Raw genomic sequence first — 23,623 nt, 5'->3', positions numbered from 1 at the left:
GGGACATGAACATGAGTTGAAAGAATAAAGCAATTGTTTATTAATTAATGAACATAACTGACACCCAGGAGTGAGTGTATCACATGGTTCAGTGCCAATATCTTCCCCCTTCCTATGACACCTGAGAGGCCACTACTGAATCACCATTTGCCAGTGTAATAGGGAAGGGTCCCGTCCAGCCCTTGACATGGCAAGAAATTTAAGTAGCTGCCAGCTTCTCCCCTGGTTTTTCTTTCAGGGATAGGATTTGGCTCTGGTATTCGAGAGGAAAACCCCAGATTTCACCTGGCTGTACTTCGGCCCTATCTCTAGAACAAAGCCCCCCTCCCAATTTTCACAGCTCTCTGCTGACTCATCACCTTAACAGTCTGATAATAGTGTAAGGTGGCTGCACCATATCAAACCCAGACCTTAGATGAGAGCACAGAGCTGAACCCTGGTTGGCACAGGAGAAGGTTACATACCCCACAGAACGGTTCACAACCTATCATTTAGGGTTCAGGACTTATAGTTTATTATCTTAGGATTTAGACATTACCATTTCTGTAAGTTGTCAATTCTGAATCTAAGTTACAAACTGGAAATCTTGGAACCAAAATGGTTGTGGGGGATTTAAAGTTTATGGATGATGTTACATTTTAAAACCTGACAAATAATGACCCCCACAAAATAAAGTGATAAACTATAACCCCTTGTTGTGGTTTAACCTGGCAGGCAGCTAAATACCTCACAGCCATTCGCTCACTCCCTGCCCTAGTGAGATGGGGGAGAGAAGTGATAAAAAACACAAGTGAAATTTGTGGATTGAGATAAAGACAATTTAATAGGACAGAAAAGGAAGGGGGGGGGGTGTCATAAAAGGATATACCAAATAAGTGTTGTACAACACAATTGCTCACCACCCGCCGACCAATGCCCAGCCCATTCCTGAGCAATGGCCCTCCCAGGCCAACAGGCCAACTCCCCCAGTTTATATACTGAGCATGACATTGTATGTTATGGAATATCCCTTTGGCCAGTTTGGGTCAGCTGTCCTGGATGTGTCCCCTCCCAGCTGCCCATGCACCCTCTCGCCTTCTCACTGACAGAACAGCATGAAAAGCTGGACAGTCCTTGACTGCTTAGCCACAACTGAAAACATCAGTATGTTATCAACATTATTTTCATCCCAAATCCAAAACACAGTGCTATACTAGCTATAAAGAAGAAAATTAACTCTATCCCAGCCAAAAGCAGGACACCCTGAGCAAAAAAGCCCTCAGCAACAAATTCTCAAAAATAAACCATAAGTGGAAGACTGAACCCTCAGTTTTAAGAAAGAAATACCAAAGCACATATGAGCAGGAAAACAGTAGTGAACCAGAGGAATTTTTGCCCAACATTCAAAGCTGGCCCTTCTTTTGGAAGTGCAGCAGAACAGGAAGACACACACCAGAATGCACTTTGAACCTACCTCCAACACCATAAGCATCAGGGCCAATTACCTTTTTTTGTTGTTTGTTTTCTCAGCTCCAGGAGCAAACATCCAGAGCCAGTGACACTTACTATCACTAATCAGCCTTTCCTTAAGGAAAGCAAAACCTCCTGAGAGAGAAGCATAACTGGTAATTTTCCTTCTGGTCACTAATAGCACCTCAGAAACCTCTTCCTCTGGCCAGTAAATCCCACCCTGAAGACTAATGAGAAAATGCCTGACAGAACAAAGGTAAAACACTGCAGCTGGGGAAATGTTTCTCACAATGTAAAATAGACATTATTTTAGCCTGTTACTCACATAATGAACATTTGTAGTTCAAGCTACTTAACCACTTGGCACATCACTCAAATTCTCACTGCTCAGCAAATACATGCCCTGCCCAGTGCCGCAGTCATCTTCAGTCTCACAGAAACAAACTCCAGGTCCCTTCACCCAGCAGCATGCAGACTGACACACAGTCTTCCCCAAGTCAACTAAGGCACCTGCCACCCACCCAGCCTCCCCAGTATGCAGCGCAGCCCAAGGATTTAGCTATGTCCAAGGTGCAAGTCAGAGCTCGTCCTCTGTGGCCAGCCTGAGCTCTCTGCAGACTTCCCAACTGCCATGCTCTTTCAACTGACAGGTTACACTTAAGCACCTGCAAAAGGCTGTCACAGTTAACGAGTGGCCAGGCAACTGCACAGCCCTCTCAGAACTATCCCCTAGTTTGAAGACCGCAATTTTTCCAGCAGTGAAGACTGCCTCTACACGGCTTTGGTCCCGTTCTCTGGCTCTGTTTCATACCCCTAAACCCTACCCTAACCTAATGCTAACCCCTAATCCAGTGCCGAAAGACTACTACTTCCATCGTGCCCTGCAGGCCAACATGGCCGACAGGAAGCCTGGTGACGGAAGACTACCGCTCCGGGCATGCTGCACAGACACGGCCAACAAGCCGCCTCATGCGAGGCGCCTACAGCTCCCGGCATGCCTCGGGACAGAGAGGCATTTTACGCTTATCGCTGTTGCACGTTACGCGCTTTGTTTCCCCGTGCGCCCCTAGAGACCCGAGCTGCTGCATCCTTTACACTGTGTGGGGCTCGCCAGTACAGCCGTAATCTGATCCTGATTCAGCTGCTACCTGCAGCCGCAAGGGCGGTCCCGGGCAGACAGACGACTGTTCTATGCAGGGCACGCAACTCCAAGCGCAGACCTGCCCCTTTCACACCCCTCACTAACTCCTCCACCATCCTTCCCCTTACTTCCAGCGCACCTCCTTCACACAACCCTGTGGTTCCAATAGGTGGGGCTTGGCAGTAGCTCCATTGCTCCTGCCTGACCTCAGCTCGCAGTAGCTGCCGGTGGCATAATGCCCCACCCGCGGCATTTACCCGATCCTAAAGCGAAGTAATGCCCTATACCTGTACCTGTCTGCAACATCCAACCGTCATCTGCCTCGTTACCCACAGCTGCAGCCTGTGCCTGCGGGAGTGGGGTGGGGTGTGCACGGCCATGAGACAGTAAGAAATAACAGGCCTGCATGGGCAACAGAGGTGCACTCAAGTACCGGAGAGCAGCTTGCTGAAAGCTAACTGGAGAGCCCTGAGCTGTCCAAAAAGGAAGCAGTCCTCATGAGGGGAGAGCAAATGGAGAGCTCAGGGGCACCAAAAAGCAATTTGTGCACCTTGGAGCAAAAGGAGCAAAAAGAGGACAAATGAAGGGCCTTGGGGCACTGTTATTCCTGAGGTTTGGTGCTCACACTTCTGCATCTAAAAAGATGGGAGATTTAGGAAGTAACTGATATAAGCTGATTATGATATTGATTAGTGAACACATTATAAAGAATTTGGGAAAGCAAAAAATAAAATAATAATTAGCTTGAAAAATAACACTTTTATTAATAAAGCTGTTAATTATTGGCCTTAAATCTAACAAATCACATAGGTTGCCTGTGAGTTGTCCCAGGGGTCTTCCTCCACTGGCCCAGTGGACTTGAGATTCACCGATCAGCTTTATTATCATCTGTAGGCACTTTGCATTCCTACCATCATAGAGGCGTCCTCTTGTTCTTTTGCTAGACCTAGACAGGCTGTGGGAATGGGCCAACAGGAACCTTAAGAAATTCAACAAGGAAAAATGCGCCCAGGAAGGAAAAAACCCTCATGACAATACAGACTGGGAACTGACGGGGGAGCAGCTCTGCAGAAAAGGACCTGAAGGTCCTGACAGACAGCAGGCCAAACATGAGCCATCGTTGTGCCGTGGCAGCAAAAATGGCCAACAGCATCCTCGGCTGTATTACGAGGAGCACAGCCAGATGTTGAGGGAAGCGATTATCATCTTTATGCAGGACTCATCAGACCACATCTAGACTACTACATCCAGTTCTGGGCCTCTGCAAATACATGACCTTGACCAACTATCACCAATTCAGCAGAGAGCCACCAAGATGCTGAGTGGGCTGGAAGATTCACAGTGTGAGGAGAGGCTGAGGGAAGGGGAACAGAGCCTTCCCAGCCTGGAAAAAAGGTGGCAGGTTGGGGGGCTGGGAGGAAGCTAACAGCAGCCCTCAGGTATCTGCATGGTGATTACTGAGAAGACAGAATCAGGCACAGCGGTGCATGGTGGGAGAACAAGGAGCAATAGGTGTAAGGTGGAACAAGAGAGGTTCAGATCTGATGTAAGAAGAAACTTTTGCATGATAAGGGGAGCTGAGCACTGGAACAGAGGAACCAGAGAAGTCATGCAGTCTTCATCTTCACCCTTGGAAGTTTTCAAGGCCAGAGTGCATAAAACCCTGAGATACCTGGTCTGACCTCGTACCCAAACCTGCTTTGAGCAGGAGGTTGGACAAGAACAACCTCCTGAGGTCCCTTCTGACCTGAATTATTCTGTGATCCTATACCTTATACCCCATTGTTTCTGAAGTTGGGCCCACTGCTGCCCTTGCACATCCTTTTCTTTATCTGAATGCCTTTCAAATAAACAATATGCCCCTAATTGTTTTTTGACCGCTTGTCCCAGTTTTGCCACGTCTATACCAAAATTACAGGCAATTGCAGATTTACATGATACTACTGATACATTTATCTAGGTCTGAATAGCTTTGCCTCCCAAAACTCCCCTGTCATTATTCTGGACTCTGTCCTTTATTCTTCTACCCAGCTATAATGAAGTGCAAGGAGGTTCTTGTCTTATGCACTGAAATTTTATATACCAGATGAGTGTATTATGTCTTGCATTCTTTCAGTATCCCGTAAAAACCCTCCATCATAAAGTTCTGGTTCTGCTATTGCCATAAATCTTTACACTGTAGCTGCTCTACTTCCCTGCCAGAGTATCCTTGTGCTTCTGTCGGAAGGCTTCTGTAGTCCGTTTCATTGCTTTAACATCATGCCTCCATTTTCAGTCATACCTTCCTCAGAATCTTTTTTTACCTCTCTCATTTACAACCCTCATGCCAGCACATAATGTGCAGTAAACATGCTTCCTCAGTCTCTCAGTATCTCTGAACAAAACTGTACCGTCAGCATTTATTCTTTATCATTCTTCTTACTGATAACTGGTTTTAGTTCCTCCAGTAAAATTAAAACATACACCTTGTGCCAATGACCCCATGGTCTTGAACTTTGGAGCAGAAATGCTTGTATAAACAACACATCTCCTTCCATTTCAGGAAAACATGACTATTAAAATAATGTGTAGGAGTTCTGCTGACTACCTCCCCCACCCCTTCCATCTTTTCCTGAATCAGAGGTGACCTCTGAAAAGGAGCATCTCCTTCAATTTGTTTTGCTTCAGTAATTTACAACAAACCTTTGAACAGTGAGAATCTTGTTTATTTCTGGACACGTGTTTCTATAAAAGGCTTTTCCCAGATAGGCACAAAGGCTATCACAATCAGCAATCCTGAATCAATCTGGATAAAATATGAAATTCATTGGCACGGATATTTCTTTCTTCATTCTCTTCACCCTCACTGCTCATTGGAATGCAGGTGAGTGACTTTCAAAAATTTTGCTGCTTTTAACTAAAAACTTTTTTGACTTCTGAACTTCAGAATACACACCTTGGTAAGAAATTACTGATACCATTTGTAAAAGCTAAAGCAAAGGCACACAAGCTGGCTTTTACTGGCATGCTGTCATTTTCAGCCCCTTCCTCTGTAATTTACAGTAGGACAGTGGATCTTTTTTGTAAGTAAAGAGACAATCTGGAGAATGCAGTAAATCTTTTTAAAGACAGAACAACTTTGGCTAGCACCGTATATTGAACAAGCATTTCTACCTCTGTCACAGGCAGGCTTTCTGGTATAGATTGAAGGTTGACTTTTATTTCTGACTGGCTACCATTCTTTTCTGTCCTGCCACCAGAGAGAGAAGCCTTTGCTTGATCTCTCCATCCTACCAAAAAAACAAACAGCCTTCCCTGTCCCCCCATCCCATACACAAAAAACCACTCAGCAACATTTTGATAGAAGCTGACGTACCTGGAACTACAAGCAATTGCTCTTCAGCCCCATGGGGGGTGACTGTATATTCTTTCTTCCTCTCCTAGTCTTGTTCAAACATTGTTAATGACCTTTGAGGAGTAGGTGAATCCAGCAGCTTTTGGGACACATTAGATTTCTCCTTCACAATCCACTAGAGTCGGATCTGCTGTGCTCTCAGATTAAGGAAATTCCTCCTGTCTCAGTCCCACATATGTGGATACTGCTGTTCCCGTTTGTAGGTACAGCCAGTATGGAGGCTGAGCCACTACTGCAAAGAGGCAGATACACATACTACACCCACCACATTAATACAGCCAGCCACACAGGCTAACACAGAGCAGTGCTTTTACTGGCATCCAAATAAACACAGACAGCACTCCCATAAACCTGCACACCACCCAGTTCTGTTCCTCCTCTCCAGCTGATCACAGTGGACCGTCACTAGCAAAAACACAAACACATCCTTTCTCTCCAGGTTCACAGACCCACCACATTCACAGATACCTTGCATGCTAGCATATGCTTTAAATTTGCCTATTAGCTAAGCCCGAATCCCAAGTACCTTATATGGTCAACACCTCAGACCTTGGGTCTTTCCAAGTATGGGTCTGCTTCTACTGACTGGCTAGTTCATCCTGAAGTTCACTTACGATTACCACATGTGCGTGCGCATGTGCACACAAGAAAGCAAGGTGACACAGAAAATAGCAACAGGATTTAATAAAATGTCTATGGAGATCAAGTGCAGGGCTCACTCTCAGAAACGTACTGACCAGCAGCTTGTTTAGGTGTGGCTGACTCCTTTTATGTTCCCTTCTCTCCATTTTCCCATGCTTGTTCTTCTGCATCCACCTTCACACCACCCCTTCTTTTTGCTTGTGTCCTCCCAAAAAAGCAACGCTCCCCTAATTACTTTTTCATCATTGGTCCCAATTTTGCTACATCCATGCCCAAATTTAGAATTTCTGATACTTACCTAGGTAATCTCAGCATTGCATGGTATTATTGATATAGTTACCCAAGCTGTGTTGCCCTTGCAGGAATCTACTCCCCAAAAGATTCTCACGGCTCCCAGTTGTCTGTGCAGCTTGTCCATCTCACTTAACTCCCCCGTAACTGTTTGTGAAATCCAGCTGTTCCTCACAGTGTTACTGTAACGTCTGTCAACCTCGCACTGTTTTATTTGTGTTGAGCAATTTTTCATGTCATGTTCAGTAATTACTCATGGTCTGTTCAGCTAGACTTCAGTCAGACCTAAGCCATGGGCCTAGTCATCTGTTTGTGTACCTGGTCATCTTAACAGCTACCTTATTAAGGTCAGACTCAAATAAAATGCACAAAAGAAATAAATTTCATTAGCTTTTCATAGTCTCATGTTGGAGCACTATTTGTCGCTAATGTTAGCTTTCCATTCATCCAAGAGCACTAACCTTCCGTTCTCATTGATTCCCACGTAGGGTTGACAGTGATGGGACCCCATTTCTGAGACCTACTCTCTCAGAAATACATACAGTTAGTGACACTCACCAAGGGGCTTCTCTGGAAATTTATCTTTCTAATAGATGTAAAAATACCCATGGAGTTGGTGAAAGTATGTACTGGCTGGGAAGTAAATAAATGTATTTTTCTATTCAAAATGGAGCAACCTTAATACGCAGGCGATTACAGCCTTCACCTAAATGCATTCCTAAACTAACGCAACCAGCCTACTTCATTTATTTACAGTAGTCCTTTAAATTATGTACTTCTGTTTCAGAAAACATGTAGAAGCGTTCAATAACATTCCTGACTATGTTTTTTTCTTCTTTTAACAAGGAGCTCAAGACTCTTGCTCACACCGATGTGGGGATCTGCTTGGTACCTGTTCTTGCCAGGTGACATGCCAGTCATTGGGGGTTTGCTGTCCTGATTATAAAGAATTTTGTCTTCAAATTTCTCCATACTCAGGATCTCTGATGGGAGGCAAAGACTTTTTGATTGAAAACTCAGCTCTTAATGCCTCTTCTGTGCTAACATGCAGGTAGGCCATGATTTTATATTCCTCTGCCAGAGGGAGGTGAACCTTTCTAATCTCACTTTCCAACAATAGGTGATTACCACTTATCTATGCAGGAGTGAAAACTTACTTTGTAATGTTGTCAGAATCCTGAAACATGCAAAGGTTCTGCTGACCCTCACCCTCAAGGATACATGTTGTCTGCATTTCTACACAAGATCATTTCATTTAGGTTGAGTTATTGTGCAATACAATCATTACTCTGCTAATTCTTCCCTTAACATATCAAAACAGTGACTTTTCTAAAAGAGCTTCCTTTCAGGGCTCTTTGCTGTCAATTTTTTTTAGTATTGCCATTTTGTGAAAAAGAAGTATTCATTTCTTAATCTGAATGAGAAAAGAATGAGAAGGAAATGTAGGTAGGACACCTTATCTTTCTCCTGTAAGATAAAGCTGTCAATCCTAAGCATGTCAGCCTGTTTCACACTTAGGTACATGTGTCACACATGCAATACATACAGTACACTGAATTTTACTGACCCCGATGTCCTGACGTTCTTTCCACAGAAGGTTCCGAGTGAGATTTTGGCGTCCTTCCCATCTGGATAGCAGAAAACCTGAAAAGATTTTTAGTTCTTCATCGTGAAAACTTTTGACCCAGGCATTCATTCCGTACAACCCAATGCGTACTTTGAACTACCTGCACAGTTGCATTATCATAGCCAATACAAACTTCAGTGCAGACAAGCACAGATACTACTTCCTAGCAGGCCCCAAGTTCCTATGGGTACTAGGAGTAGCTATGCAGTCACTATACATCAATCCTGAAGAGTCACAGGTGGGATTATACTTTAGCACACCGAGTAAAAGCCCTAATGGGAAGCAGATGGTTAGATAACGAGCAATGAGTTCTGAGTTAATCTTTGCAACAGAAATTCTAGAGCAGCATGAAATTACTTTTGTTGCATTCATGGGATTTACCAGAAAAAAAAACCCCAGAAAACCAGAAATTTACAATGCCTGCATATCATGGTCAATGTTAGCCACCCTGTAACCCTATTAATCCTATAACATCACCTTTGTCTTCCTGTGGTCCCTTTCTTATTTGCTGCTAATTTATCATGCCCAACCCCCCCCTTAATTAAATAGTAAATCTAAGGCTTGTGTATTGCTGTGTATTTGTGCAGAGCACAGCAGAATCCACACTGGTGTAATAAGCACAAAGTACACACAATTTTTTCCAGCTTATATTCACTGCTGCGAGCAAAACAGTCATGGGACTTGGAATGATCTACCCATGACACAAGGTTGTTTAATGAAACACAACTGAGATATTCAGGGTTTTTCTTCTCTCAACAGTGACACTGAAAAGTGTTTTCAACCTCAACAGGTTCAAGAAGAAAATCAAAACCAGTGGCTATGTTGCTAAGGATGGAAAAGCCCATTGCATCTCCCCATTGCTGTATGAGACTGGTTTCATCCCTTTTGAAGTTTCTACAGATGATGGGTTGACATTCCCGTACTCTGGAACTTGGTTATCAGGTTACTTAACTAAATCTACAGTATCCCTCTTCTTCCTATATTCTTGCACCACGGATGCAAGATAAGGCAAGTGGTGCCGTACTGGTAGATAAAAAGCTGGACATGAGCTGGCAATGTTCACTCGTAGCCCAGAAGGCCAACCATATCCTGGTCTGCATCAAAAGCGGCGTGGCCAGCAGGTCGAGGGAGGTGATGCTGCCCCTCTGCTCTGCTCTGGTGAGACCCCACCTGCAGTGCTGTGTCCAGCTCTGGAGCCCTCAGCACAGGAAAGACATGGACCTGTTGGAGCAGGGCCAGAGGAGGCCACAAAAATAAGCAGAGGAATGGAGCACCTCTCTTACAAGGAAAGGCTGAGAGAGTTGGCATTGTTCAGCCTGGAGAAGAGAAGGCTTCAGGGAGACTTTTTTGCAGCCTTCCAGTACTTAAAGGAGGTTTATAAGAAAGACAGGGACAGACTTTTTAGCAGGGCCTGCTGTGATAGAACAAGAAGTAATGGTTTCAAACTAAAAGAGGGTACTTTTAGGCTGTTGTAAGGAAGAAATTTTTCACACTGAGGATGGTAAAACACTGTCATGTCACCCAGAGAGGTGGTAGGTGCTCCATCCCTGGAAACATTCCAGGTCAGGGTGGACGGGGCTCTGAGCAACCCAGTCTAGTTGAAGATGTGCCTGCTCATTGCAGGGGATTCAGACTAAAACGTCCCTTCCAACCCAAAGATTCTATGATTATGTAAGGCTTTCCCTTTTGATCACTTTTCTTCTTCCTTAACAGGCTGTTTGACCTCAGAAAAGTCGACCTTGCTGCCCTCGTGTTAGTTCATATTTTGAGAGATGAACTTTCACAGCAGTTGAGTTCTGCTGCTATACAGTAGCAGCAGCATTAACTTGTAAAAAGTCCTGCTTAAAAATAAATTAGGTTGACCAAAACAGTTCCCTTTTTGTAGCTATTTCTGTCGGAAAGTAACTGCATCGTGGTGGTGTAATTTAAGGACTACAGACATTAGTAAGGGCTGCATTCTCTCAGCTTCAGCTTCCTCTTTTTATATCACACATCCTGTTAGAAAACATACACAGGAGAAATACTGCTAAATCTTAAATAATATAGTGGCACCTTTTCAGAGCTATGCAAAGCAGATGTGTCATTAAACCTTTTTTTCTGTTCTGTAATGCAGTACATCACAGCAAAGTTTCGGATGGAGAGAAATGCACATTGGTAAATGACACAAAATGGCAATACTATGGCACTCCCAACACTGATGGAAACTTAACTCTTACGTGGACACACCAGGCACTTGCAGCAACCCACATCAACATAGAAGTCTGGGGATACCAGGAAACAGGTAAAATGACACTTTTCCTACATGCGCACAAGCCGTCATCACGTGTAACTTACTTACGTGCAGAGCTCTGCACAGCATGCGATCACTTTCACTGAGGCCTCAAGAAGAGATCTGCAAGTATAACTCATGACAGTAATGTCAGCTTTGCCTCTTCATTTATATATGGATGGAGACATTTAATTTCAATCTTGTAGTAACTGTTCTTTTCCAGCGTCCGAAACAATTTTCTTCTTCTCTGTGACAGGCGACAGTTACTCGGAAAACTGGTTGGCTGAATGGAAATATCTTTATACTTTGGCAAGAGAAATCTCCAATACTGGGACGTTTTCTTTCCTTCCTGTACCTGCTGAAAGAAATTACAGTATGTGGGACTTTGGAATTTTGAGAATGATACCCAGCAGCTATTCTGATGGGCAGAGGCAAGTACATGACAACATTCATTTATCATAGGTACCTTATTATTGCTTCCTATATTAAAGCTGCTGTCTCCTTTGATGTTTAAAACTGGGACTCAGGCTCCATTTCACAGAAAAAATGCGGTGAGAATTGGAAGGGCAAAGGTGAGAAAAACTCATGGGTTGAGATAAAGACAGTTTACTGAGTAAAGAGGGGCATCTATGCAGAGGCAGTAATGCAAAGGCAATTGTTCACCACCTGCCACAAGCAGACCGATGCTCAGTCAGTCACCCAGTAAGGGCTGCTTTGGAAAAACTGCCCTGTGGTTTTATTGCTGAGCATGATGGCCTATGGCATGGAATATACCTTCGGTCAATTTGTGTCAGCTGTCACAGCTGTGTTCCCTCCTAGCCTCTTGCCAACCCCTATCCTCCTCCCTGGGGGCCTGCGTGAGAAACAGAGAAGGCCTTGACACTGTGCAAGCACTGTTCGGCGATAGGTAAAACATTGGTGTGTTATCAGCACTGTTTTGGTCACAAATCTAAAACATGGCACCGTACGGGCTGCTATAACGAAAATTACTCCACCCCAGCCAAAACCAGTACCCTTGGCAAATGAGGACCTGCTGATTTCTTTTGTCACAACTATGGAGGAGGCCCTAGCTGTGGAACTTTTGTCACTGCAGCCACAGGCCTTCCTCTGCATTTAATTTTTTTCTATTTTGTATGCAGGCCTTTGCATTCCTACAAATTTTATGCCCACTGCCTTTTATTTCATGATCTTTGGTGATTTGCCTCTGTAAAGTGCTCCATACATATTCTGAGCTTGCATAGATGTTTGTTCATAATTCTTCCATAGGTCTGCAGTTTTTGATGTAGGTGGTGTAGCCCCTCTGAATATATAAATGCCACCTCTTCAGTGTTAGAACATATTACTAATACATCAGAACTTTTTTAGCATTTAGAAGCCGCTACCCTCTTTCTAGAGGGGGTGTTTATTACACTTCATGTATGATTTTTTTTCATGGGTGGAGAGCAGAATAGACTGGGAAAGCTACTTCCAATCTTCAAGAATTCTGAATGGTTTCTGTATTGTCATCGGGCCTGATACTACTGGGGCACATGGTTAGGTTTTGTTAAAGAATCCAGATGTTCTTCATTCTGCCCTAAATGGAACTACGATGTGAAAAGGCACGAATAGAAAACCTGTCTCTAAAAAGATTCATGTGAGCCAGAATCACAAATGCTAAAATGTATTCTGATTATTGCATACTTGATGCATGCTGTCATGTCACCTTCTAAATTAGGAAAGTTTTGATTTGCTGTAACTTTTTGCAGGAAAAAGAAAGCGGTGGCCTTTGTAATGAAACAACAGCTCACAAGTTGAGAGATTCTTCATAATTATAGTTAGCGATTAAGACACAGTGTTACTGTCATAACAGTGCTTGTTCACCTATCAGATCTATTTTGTGGCTCTTTTTTTTTTTCCAGCAACATTCCATCAATATGGAGCAGAGAGCATGCATTGGCTTGGCACCTTGGGAAAGACTTCAGAAATGACCCAAATGCATGGGCAACTGCGAAATGTATAGAATGGGACAGGAAGGAGGAGAAGCTTCCAAACTTCATGGAAGAAATTATAGATTGCCCTTGCACCTTGGCACAGGCAAGAGCTGACACTGGCAGGTTCCATGTAAGTTATTAATTGATCCCTCTGGCTTATTATGATTCCAAGTAGAAGCTTAGGGAATGCCATACTCCCCACACATCCCTATTCCCTGTCTAAAAGTCATCACAAGGAAATTAAATTATATTTAAATTTGCACAAGTAGCACGTCAAACTACAGAGGCAGATATAGCTTATCCAGGCAATATGAATTTAAAAAGTGCCTGCAGGACAGCAGATGGCAATCACCTTCAAACAGGGAATTAAGACAATAGTTCCAGTGGTAGATACAAAACATTGAGGGAGGGAAGCAAGCTCTGTGGAGCTGGGAGCAGGGATGACTTCTTCGAGATCCTACAAGATGGCAGTCTGTGTTTGTAGGCAAACTATGTTCTTCCTATGCTGGAAGAAGCAGGCCACATTTCTGCCTAGTATACCATAATTTGCTGCAAATTCTTCCCCTTTGTACTTCAGAGCTCAAGTCCACAGCCATAATCCATTATTTCCTGTCTCCTGCTTCCTTCCTTCTTCTCAGCTTCACTTTTAACAAAGAACTGACAAAAGCTAAGAAATCATTTGCCATTTAGTCTACGCTGATCTGAGGAGCAGCTAGGGTAACTTCCTCTCCAATATATCTCAAATATATCCTCTCCTTATATCTCCAATATATCCTATATATATTTATCTCCTATATATATCCTAGATATATCCTCTCCTTATAGCTCCAATATCTCCTCTATATCTCCAATATATCCTCTCTTATCAATATCTCCTCTCCTATATATCTCCAAAAGGTGACAGTGTGTTTATGCCTATTAAAAAAAAAATTAGGTAATTTTTGTTAGTATCCTTTCCCGGTTATGAAGCTTCAAACATGATGTGTATTTTAAATGATACAGTTAAAAGCACATGAAGAAAAAAATTAGATCTAGTGCACTGTCTCTGTCTAAGAACATAGGACAGAAGTTAAGTTTAGTCTGGCGTGATCAGTGTTTGTTATGCACTTATCATTGGATTCCCCATCTAGCTGCATCTGTTCTTCAAGGTCTGTTGTAATAGACTGCAAAATGCTCAAGTTAAACTAACATACTGCTCCAATCACTTCAGTATTAAATTCACTGTTTTTCCTACCATTCCGTGCTACCCAACACACAGCCGCAACCAGTTCATTTAGACTTTACACATAGAGACAAAGGATGGGGAGAGGACACAGAAACAGATAGGACAATGGGGAAAGAACCCCATTAAGCATGAGCATTGATCTTTTTCAGACAGATTATGGCTGTGACATTGAAAAGGGGAGTGTGTGTACTTATCACCCTGGCGCTGTGCATTGTGTAAGAGCCATTCAAGCCAGGTAAAGAAGTTTTTTAAAACTGCTTTTTTTTCAAGACTTGTTCCACCTCAGAGATAGCAGCGTCACAGAAGCCATAAAGGTCTCTGGACTCTCAACTCTCAGGTGCATAGCAACCATTTCCCTCTTATTCACATACTGGCCCTCATTGCTGAGATGAAGTTAAGGCCTTAGATTTAATAATTAATTGCACTGTGCTAAACCTTAGGATACCTAAACAAGCGTTTTGTCTCAAAGAGATTTGATTAGGCCTGATTAAGCCTTTCCTGTCTACTTAATTTATAATCATAGAATCATAGAACAGTTTGGGTTAGAAGGGACCTTTTAAGGTCATCTAGTCTAACCCCCCTTGCAATGAGCAGGCACATCTTCAAGTAGACCGGGTTGCTCAGAGCCCCGTCCAACCTGCCCTGGAATGTTTCCAGGGATGGGGCATCTATCACCACTCTGGGCAACCTGTTCCAGTGTTTTACTACCCTCGATGTGAAAAATTTCTTCCTTACATCTAGGCTAAAAGTACCCTCTTTTAGTTTGAAACCATTACCCCTTGTCCTATCACAGCAGGCCCTGCTAAAAAGTCTGTCCCTGTCTTTCTTATAAGCCCCCTTTAAGTACTGAAAGACTGCAAGTTCAACAAGTTATTCTTTGCACTCTTTCTATCAGAGCAACTTTAAAGAGTGCTATGTTCGTGTAGCTTTAAGGCCTACAGAACTTTATTACTGCCTTGGTTAAAAACCCCTCCGTCCCTATCCCTAAACTGGTCTAATTTATAAGAACGGGGCCGGGGGGAGAAGTCTAACTGGGAGGTATCTCTGGACGTCTTATAAAGCTTGGCCCAAAACATTCAGCTATATCCATAAAAACACAATAGGTAACCTCTAAATACAAATGGTCTTCACAGAGCTGAATGATGACTTTCTTCCCACTGCTTTTCTCAACCAGTCCCCAGTATGCGGCAGGACAGCAGTGTTGCTATGACTCCACAGGGACCCAAATCCTCACACATGACTCCACAGGAGGCAGCACACCTGATCGAGGCCATGACTGGGGTTCACCACCTTTCATGAAGCCTCCCCGGATACCTGGCTTTTCCCATTGGCTTTATGATGTTATCAGCTTCTATTACTGCTGCCTGTGGTCTGATAATTGTCACTTCTATATGAAAAAGCGACCCTCCAGCGACTGCAGGATGTATCGCCCGCCTCGAGCTGGTAAGGGCTTCAGAATTCCATTATGGAGTGTAGCTTTTCGATACAGTGTTGGCTTTTAGAATACTTGTGTGTGTATGTATGTCGGTTGACAATGGCGAGGGTACAGTGTCCTGCGGAAAATTTCCATGAAAAGTTTCTATTGATCTATGAGTGGCAAAATCTCTGTGTGTTTTTTGATTGTCCTGTGAGTTTTTGTGCTCTTTTTGCTTTTAAAAACAGCATCTGCTTTCGGGGATCCTCACTTCCTCACATTTGATGGTCTGAACTTCACCTTCAAAGGCCAAGGAGAATACATTTTGGTAGAATCTGATCTCACCTCCCTAAGAATACAAGGAAGGACACAGCAGGCACACTTTCCCAATGGTAAGTTGGTAAGAGAGGAAGCAGTGATGACAAATAATAGCTTCTGAGTTTGCTTGATTTGCACTTTACAGCATTCCTCCTGTCTTCTGCAGTCTTCTCCTTTTTTGCCAACTTGTGAGAGGTTAACCTTTACAAGCTAATCAGAAGGAAGACAAAATGTTTGGGAAAGAAATAACTTCCTAATCAAAGATTATTTGCTAATTTTATTGGGTATGAGTAATGGAAGTGTGGGGTTTTCTGTTGTGTTTAAGAGCTCAAGAAAACAATTCTCATTTCTCTCCATGTCCATTCCCATCTATACCCAAACATAAGGTCAGTTCTAGGAATCGGCAGAATTCTAGAACTAGAATCTAGTTCTAGGCATAGCTACCAGCTGATGAATCTTGGTAGTATTGTAGCTGAAAATTAATAGAAAGCAGGTAAGTGTATGCCCTGCTTTATTTTCTTTCTGTGTTAGGTGTATATGCATGCATTTGTTGACAGAGCAAAAATGTCCCAGAAGAAGCTGAGAGAACATACTTTGGATGGGGGAAAAGCTTTTTCTAGGCACCTCAAGCTAGCAGAAAAGTACAGAATGTCTGTTGAGAAGTTTGTTGAAGAGGGTGGGTTTTTTATGCAGAGGGCCTGATTGTCCTGGTCATTTGGCTTGTTCTTGTAAACGAAACCTAGGGCAGAAGAAACTTTCCGGAAGTACCTGTGGCCTTCATCATTTGAATGGGCAGATTACAAACCAGCCTGTAAGAAGGAGATGATTGTCATGTACATGCATTTTAAAATGAAGGAAAAACAGAGTACGAAACAGCAGAATGGCATTGTGTTTCTTATGACAACCTGAAAAGCCTCATGTCGGATACTTTTGTTTATGCTTTCCCTGTATCTAGTGCTATTTTACAGTGCGCAAAATAGAAGGCTTGCCTTCCTGAAGGAATATTCCAGACGGCCTCAGGGGTGCACTTAAGGATTTGGTACTTCTGGTAGAATTATAAGGATGGACTAAAAATTGTCTGTGCATTTTAGCACTCACGTAGACATGAATGCTTATACGGAATATCACATAGGCTAGGATGGAGGTCATCAAGGAAATATGTTGCCCTTGATAGATTTTACTGTGTTTGTAGTAGGAGCGGTATGAGTCACTGAGCAGCTCATTCTGAAGATCAGTTTGTTAAACTTTTGTTCACTCTGTTTTCTTTTTCTGTCATGTTGATTTTCCCAGACCTTATTCACAGGACTGAATATGCACGAAGGAGATCAATCAGTCTTCTTGCATAGCTCAGCCACTGCCATTGGGATGAAGAATTTAGAATTTCCAGACTTTTTTAGCATTAAACATTCTGCTTTCAATATACTATACTGGTAGGAGACTTTTACTGTGGGTTTTTGTGTGACTTATATGCTTAGCAATTCCCTCAAATATAAATAATCATATTTAATTGTTTTTAGGAAATATCTGGTGGGTTTTTTTCTTGAATTATTATAACCTTCCATATTTACTTTATATCATGTTGGGTATTTTGAGGGGTTGGTTTTTTTATTTGAAAGGAACTGGGGCTCAGGTGACAGGCTTGTCTGCAGTGGCCATGCAGGAGAACAACTCTGATATAATTGAAGTACGCTACTCGGATCATTTGAATCTGGAGGTCCTGTTGAACCAGAAGGTCATCAGCTTCTCTGAGCAAAATTGGATGGACCTGAAAGGTTAGTTACAAATATCAGCCTTGTAAGCTATTGTATTCTGATGGAGCCTGGGTATAGTTGAAAATATCTCTAGATGCATGCTTTGTGACTCTCTCTTCAGTGTCTCTTCAGAAGACTCTCTCTTCTCTCTCTCTTTAGTGCCCTTTTGAGAAACAGGCTGCAGGTCACTCCAAAAATTATGTAAGGAGTGAAACAAAGGACAGGCAATGTCCCAGCTCATTAGAATTTCAGTTCAGTTACTGCCAGATTGGGGCAGAATCAGTGGTAGTGCACAGTTGGCATGGGCCTTGCTGAAAGAAATAAAATTTCTTTTTGCCTACCTGGCCTTGTGTTTCTGTGCATGGATTCCTCTGGCCTTTGAGACTGATTACAGCTACAATATGGGCAGGAATATAGCCATGAGAATTATGGGCTACACATCTCCTTCCAAATAGCCATGGATCAGATGTGCTACAGAGAAGCACACCATGGTTATCTGCGTTCCCATGGAGAGGTGTAGCAGGGAGTCATGGTTCAGGTAAGTGCATGAGAACCTGCAACCTTCCTGCTTCTCGTCAGCATTACTGGCAGTTAGCCCAGCTGTAACTGGAAGCACCTATGCTGTGTCCAGGAAGAGGCAGAGTCATCTGATTTGCCAGTAGGCCGAACTGTGGCACGTTCTCCTCTCCCTGAATGTCCAAATAACATAAATGGCAACCTTTACCAACACCTGGTGCTTGCCTGAACTTTCTGGGATGTGAGAGGAGTATGAAGGGATGGCATGCAATCCTGGCAATGACAGTGAAGTGTTTTAAGGGGTGCCTTCAACGCCCACGTCTTCTATGTCCTCATTCAGTGGCTTGTAGAGCAATGGTTTTACTTCTCATCCTGTGGAGGGTGAATGGAATTAAAAACTTCTTAGTCAACATCCTGCTTTGAGCTTACTGCATCTAATGCAATGAAATCTATGAAGCAAAATTAAATATAATAAAATATAACCAAAATGCATACTCAAATATAACTGAATTTCACATTCACCTATCAGGAGCTCTCTCGATCAGTCAGATGTTATTCCTTTATTTTTCTGATGAAGACTATAAGTTGACTTTTTCTTCCTCCAGGGGTGTGATCATTTGATTAGTCTTTATAATAATAGGACAGATACTCTAAACGTTACTAGAGTTTTAACAGTAAGCTTCCTATTCAGCAGAGGAAGTTTTCTGTGGCTGGTAATTTGTATTCCTCAAATGGCTGGAAAATATAATGAAGAGCAGAGGGAAGGCTACATTGACAAGTAGCTGCAGAAGCAGAGAGATGCAGGAAGGAAAAACAATGGAAAGAACAGTGAAGGGGCTTGGAGAAGAAACCATATTAGGGAGGTCTTGACAAGACAATAAGAAGCAGAGGAAACCTGTGACCACTGAGAGCAATGCTTCCAGCTCACAGCCCCTCTCTGATGTAATCATGCCAGATCTTAAAAGTTTCTGCTCTGGGACACTGGCAGAAGGAAGTGCAGCTTTTATCAACTGTGGGCCTTTTTTAGCTACTACTCTGTAGTAGCCTCCCTTTAAATGCTTCTCAGAATGTAGCCCACAGTGGAAGGGAGGAAAAGCTTTATGAAAAATGGTTAAAACTGATGACACAACAGTCTGTTCACTATGGATGATTAGCTGTTTTGTCCTCTCATTGTTACAGGTCTCTTTCTCCATTCTACAACTGATCAGGACATCACAGTGATGTTCTCTTCTGGGTGTGGAGTGGAAATAAGGGGGAGCGGAGGATTTCTGACCCTGACAGTTCTGCTCCCAGAGAAGTTTATGAATCACACACGGGGTCTCTTTGGGATAATGAATGGCAATATAGAGGATGAGTATACCTTCAGGAATAAAACCACCATGTCAGTTCATGCAAGTCCCCAGCAATTGTTTGAGTTTGGAGCTAACTGTAAGTAATTTCTCTGGTCTATTATTACATTTTCTTTACAAATTCAAAATAGCTTCTGATTTACAGACTAGCATATGAAGTCTGTGCTAAGCAGCTTACACTAGGGGAAGAGAAGGAAGTAAGAGAAGTATGCCCTCCTCTCCCTTACCCAAGTAGGTAACATACCTAGCCAAATAACTGAAGACAGAACCATGATGGAGCATCCTGCACCTTGTTCCATCAAGAGTTAGAGCTCATATTTCACAGCTTACACTTTCAGAATTCCATCTACTATTGTCAGCATCACCAGACTAAAGTGTTACAGAGGTATAGCAATAGCCAGGGCCAGCTGTCTTTTTCCAGAATATTAGCAATGTTTCCATTAAGTACCATGCTGACAATTTAAAAAATCATTTATTAGATTGCACTTTACTAATTGTCCCTTTAAAAAAGGGGTGGGGGTGTGTATGTAAAAGAATGGCTACTTTCATTTAATGAAAGTGATTAGGCGGCTATATATAGCCTGAAGCGTTAGACTGGTCAGCATTCCTCCTGACATCAGGTTAGGAAATGGGCCAGAAACATGGTGCAAAATACCCTCTGGCTACCAGTTGATCTCTGTATCAAGCACAGTGTAGCCATACTCCAGGATTCAGATCATACTGAAAAGTCTCACTGTTCCCACTTCAGGAAATTTCTGATTTAGCAGAGTGAAAATAAAAAGCAGGGCCATGGCATACATGATAAATGTAGGGACGCGCAGGATCAGAATTTGTGTTGCCTGTAATGTTTGGTTTAACTAGCTCTCTCTGAAGTACTTCTTTATCACCATTTTGCCAGCAGGCATCTAAAATGATCTTTATGTAAAACCACAGCTACACAATTATTTGGATCTAATCTTAAGTAATTGATCAAACACCAGATTAACCAAACACTAACTTCAGTGCTAAGTTAAGATGTTGCATATGAAAAGGAAAATAATCTTGAGCTGGAAGGAAGCTTCCAGGGCTTCATAGGTCTCTTCCAGCTCTAGTTACGTTTACATAAATGAATACTTGGATTAGTAGCAGAAGGTGGTATAGGTATGCAGGCAATGTTACATATGAATCTCTCTCTCTTTCTCCATCTCCCAAGGGGCTGTTGAAAATGGAACTTCTCTCTTTACTTATGACACAGAGGTCTTACTGAACAATTTCTTTTATGGGGAAAAGCACAATGCTTCCTTTCTGCCCGTGTTCTTTCCTTATGAAGACCCTGCTGATCCCTTGGTGAAAGAGATGATCTCGCTCTGTGACTCTGACCCGTTTTGCAGATTCGATGTCCTGACAACAAGAAGCCTTCAAGTGGGAAGTTCCACAAGACTATCTCATCAGAATCACAAGTTGCTGGTAGAACATCTAGAGCCAGGTGATACAACATTCCACAAAGCATCCATCACTACAGTTCTTTCTGCAGGGCATCTAAGTAGTTAACACTGTTCGAGGAGACTTTGCTCAACTATAGGTTCACACACCTGTCAACACTCTTATTCAGAGGAATGGTCCTTGTACCAGGAAAACTCTCCGCTGGTAGGATACTTAGACAAACACAAAATAAATTTCTTTCCTTTTTTCCCACTACTATACCACTGTGTAGAATCCTTATCTTAATTTTCTATGCCTTCACCTGTCTTCCTCGGACTTAGAAGTAAACAGTTTTTAAATAAATCAGAAAGTATTTTCTTTCAGTTAGCCTAATAATTTTTGTCTTTCCATGAGTTGTCACTTAAAATGCCATTTGAATCATTGTGATGGAGATTTGCCAGTCCAAATCCAAAATGCTTTAACTAGATACGTCTCTTTTACTAGTAATCTCTTGTGGCTGGCTGGATCATCCAACCAATGGAAGAAAGAATGGAACTAACTATTTGCTGGGCTCAACCATCAGTTTCGTCTGCAATCAGGGCTATGAACTCACTGGGTCAAAGGAAAGAATTTGCCAAGTGACAGGGGCCTGGTCTGGAGACACACCCAGTTGCATCTTGAGAACAGGTCTGTTTCCTTTTAAATGTTACGAATGGACATTAAAAAAATCATTATCACAAACAAGGCAATCTCAGTATACGATGATGGCCTTTGACAAAAGCAACTTCTCTTACTTGGGAAGGCATTGGACATGAGATCCCTGAGTTTCTAGAAAGACTAACATTCAAATCTAAATACCAGATGGCTTATGGTGGTTTTTTTGTTTGGGATTCGGTGGGGTTTTTTTCATGTATCTACTCTTTCTAAGGGTTTAGGATTACATGTTTTCCTTTCTGTAGGTTTGGCTGAAAGGAACTGGTAGGCGTGCTTGTGGAGTGGGCAACCTAAAATAAATTTCCAACTCAGCCTTAGAAAAACAGGAAAGCATCATACTTAGCTAAAAATGATTCCGTAACACAAAAATACAAAGCCTACAAAAAGAATCCTTATGTACATCATTATTTTCATGTAATTTTCTTATGTAAATGTAATGTTCTTTTAGCAGCTTTATAAATATGTAACCTGTGCATACATGCATACTCAGAGAGAACTAGACATTATTGAGATCCTTTAGTATCCACATAATTTGAGCTATTTTTCAAGTACAAATGATGGCACAACACCCAACCATTTATTGTCATCCTTTGTTCTGTCATCACTAATACAGTTTTAACTTTCTTTGCAATTAACTGGGGCTAATGTATATCCAGTCTGAGGTGTCTGGAGGGTGGGTTATGAAGTCACACATTATCAAATGAGTGCCTTAAGAGAAACTTTGCAGAAAAGGACCTGGGGCACTGTGGACATCTACTTGAACACAAGCCAGCAGTGTGCTCTCGTGGCAAAGAAGGTTCATGGTCTCCCAGGCTGCATCAGGCACAAGTATTGCCAGCAGATGGAGGGAGGTGATCCTTCCCCGCTGCTCAGCACTGGTGAGGCCACACCTGCAGTGCTGTGCCCAGTAGTACATTCCTCAGCACAAGAGAGACGTGGACATGCTGGAGAGAGTCCAATGAAGGGCCACAAAAATAATTAGGAGAGTGGTGCATCTCTCCTATGAGGAAAGGCTGAGAGAGCTGGGAGCTCTTCAGCCTGGAGAAGGGAAGGCTCGGGGTGGGTAGTGGTGGATCTTATCAATGTGTACAAATACATGAAAGGATGGTGCAAAGAGGAGAGAGCCAGGCTCTTTTCAGTGGTACCCAGGGACAGGACCAGAGGCAATGGACACAAACTGAAGCACAGGAAGTTCCCTCTGAACATCGGGAAACACTTTTTTACTGTGAGTGTGATCAAGCACTGGCACAGGTTGCCCAGAGAGTTTGTAAAGTCTCCCTCCTTGGGGATATTCAAAAGCCATCGGGAGATGATTCTGGGCAACTGACTCTGGGTGGACCTGCCTGAACAGGGGAGCTGGACAAGAAGACCTCCGGGGGTCCCTTCCCACCTCAACCATTCTGTGATTCTGTGCTTCAACAGCAGACGCAGCCCACACTTGGTGAAGGCTTCCACTCTTTCTTCTAAAGGATTATGTTGTCTCAAAATACTATATATTATTCAATATCAGTAAAATAATTGCTGATGATCTAATAGTATTTAGTATAAATAACATACTTTTATTACATCTCCTGTCACTACTATTAGATTATCAATTAAACAGGGATTGCTGGATTTAGCAGCAGTTGAACTGTGTCTATGATTTACAGGAAACTGCCCAATATTTTCTAACTGTTTCAACTTTTATTCATATGCCACGTACACTCCAAATGTCCTCAAGATGGCAATGTTTGAAAGCACTAGGGTGATACAAAGCCACGTGGCATGTTGAAGCATTTTAATGCTGAGTTAATTGTTCTGAAAGTACTCATCAGATAATTCATATCAACTGTTTCTCCATTCTGAGCACCTTCCAAAGAAATGTGGAAAGTGCACAACACATCAGCAATGAATTCTTGCCCAGCTGATGCATTTCATCAGCCTCTGCAGGCTTGCACCAATTGCTTGTTCATTTCCAATGCAGTTCTGCACATTTAGTGATATTTGTGAGATGAACTGCAGTGAGTTTAGGCAGCAGACTGTGGACTTTAGCATGAAAAATAATTATTGAACATTTGCACATACAAAACAGGGAATGTTGCTTAACTTTAAATAGGCGAGTGAACCATTGCTAGCCATCAAATGCACTGATTTTGTTCATAAGGGCCAATCT

The 23,623-nt window shown here is 42.6% G+C and overlaps 1 protein-coding gene across 1 annotated transcript in view; it reads left to right on the top strand.

Annotated features, from left to right (window-relative positions):
• Positions 1 to 5,386: 5,386 nt before the first annotated feature.
• SUSD2 (sushi domain containing 2) overlaps positions 5,387 to 23,623 on the top strand; it is a gene marked incomplete at its 3' end in the record, with an annotated part of 21,792 nt that continues 3,555 nt past the window's right edge. Inside the window, exons 1-13 of the mRNA XM_010281919.1 lie at positions 5,387 to 5,453; positions 7,764 to 7,968; positions 9,335 to 9,486; positions 10,658 to 10,825; positions 11,070 to 11,244; positions 12,712 to 12,913; positions 14,158 to 14,243; positions 15,183 to 15,451; positions 15,671 to 15,814; positions 17,357 to 17,512; positions 19,187 to 19,435; positions 20,549 to 20,821; positions 21,262 to 21,444. Coding sequence (XP_010280221.1) covers positions 5,387 to 5,453; positions 7,764 to 7,968; positions 9,335 to 9,486; positions 10,658 to 10,825; positions 11,070 to 11,244; positions 12,712 to 12,913; positions 14,158 to 14,243; positions 15,183 to 15,451; positions 15,671 to 15,814; positions 17,357 to 17,512; positions 19,187 to 19,435; positions 20,549 to 20,821; positions 21,262 to 21,444 — 2,329 coding nt within the window. The remainder of the gene's footprint in view (positions 5,454 to 7,763; positions 7,969 to 9,334; positions 9,487 to 10,657; positions 10,826 to 11,069; positions 11,245 to 12,711; positions 12,914 to 14,157; positions 14,244 to 15,182; positions 15,452 to 15,670; positions 15,815 to 17,356; positions 17,513 to 19,186; positions 19,436 to 20,548; positions 20,822 to 21,261; positions 21,445 to 23,623) is intronic.

This window comes from Phaethon lepturus, unplaced genomic scaffold, assembly GCF_000687285.1.
Source record: "Phaethon lepturus isolate BGI_N335 unplaced genomic scaffold, ASM68728v1 scaffold16262, whole genome shotgun sequence".
NCBI lineage: Eukaryota > Metazoa > Chordata > Aves > Phaethontiformes > Phaethontidae > Phaethon > Phaethon lepturus.
Note: the sequence above shows the minus strand (reverse complement) of the source record. Positions and strands in the feature narration are given on the sequence as shown.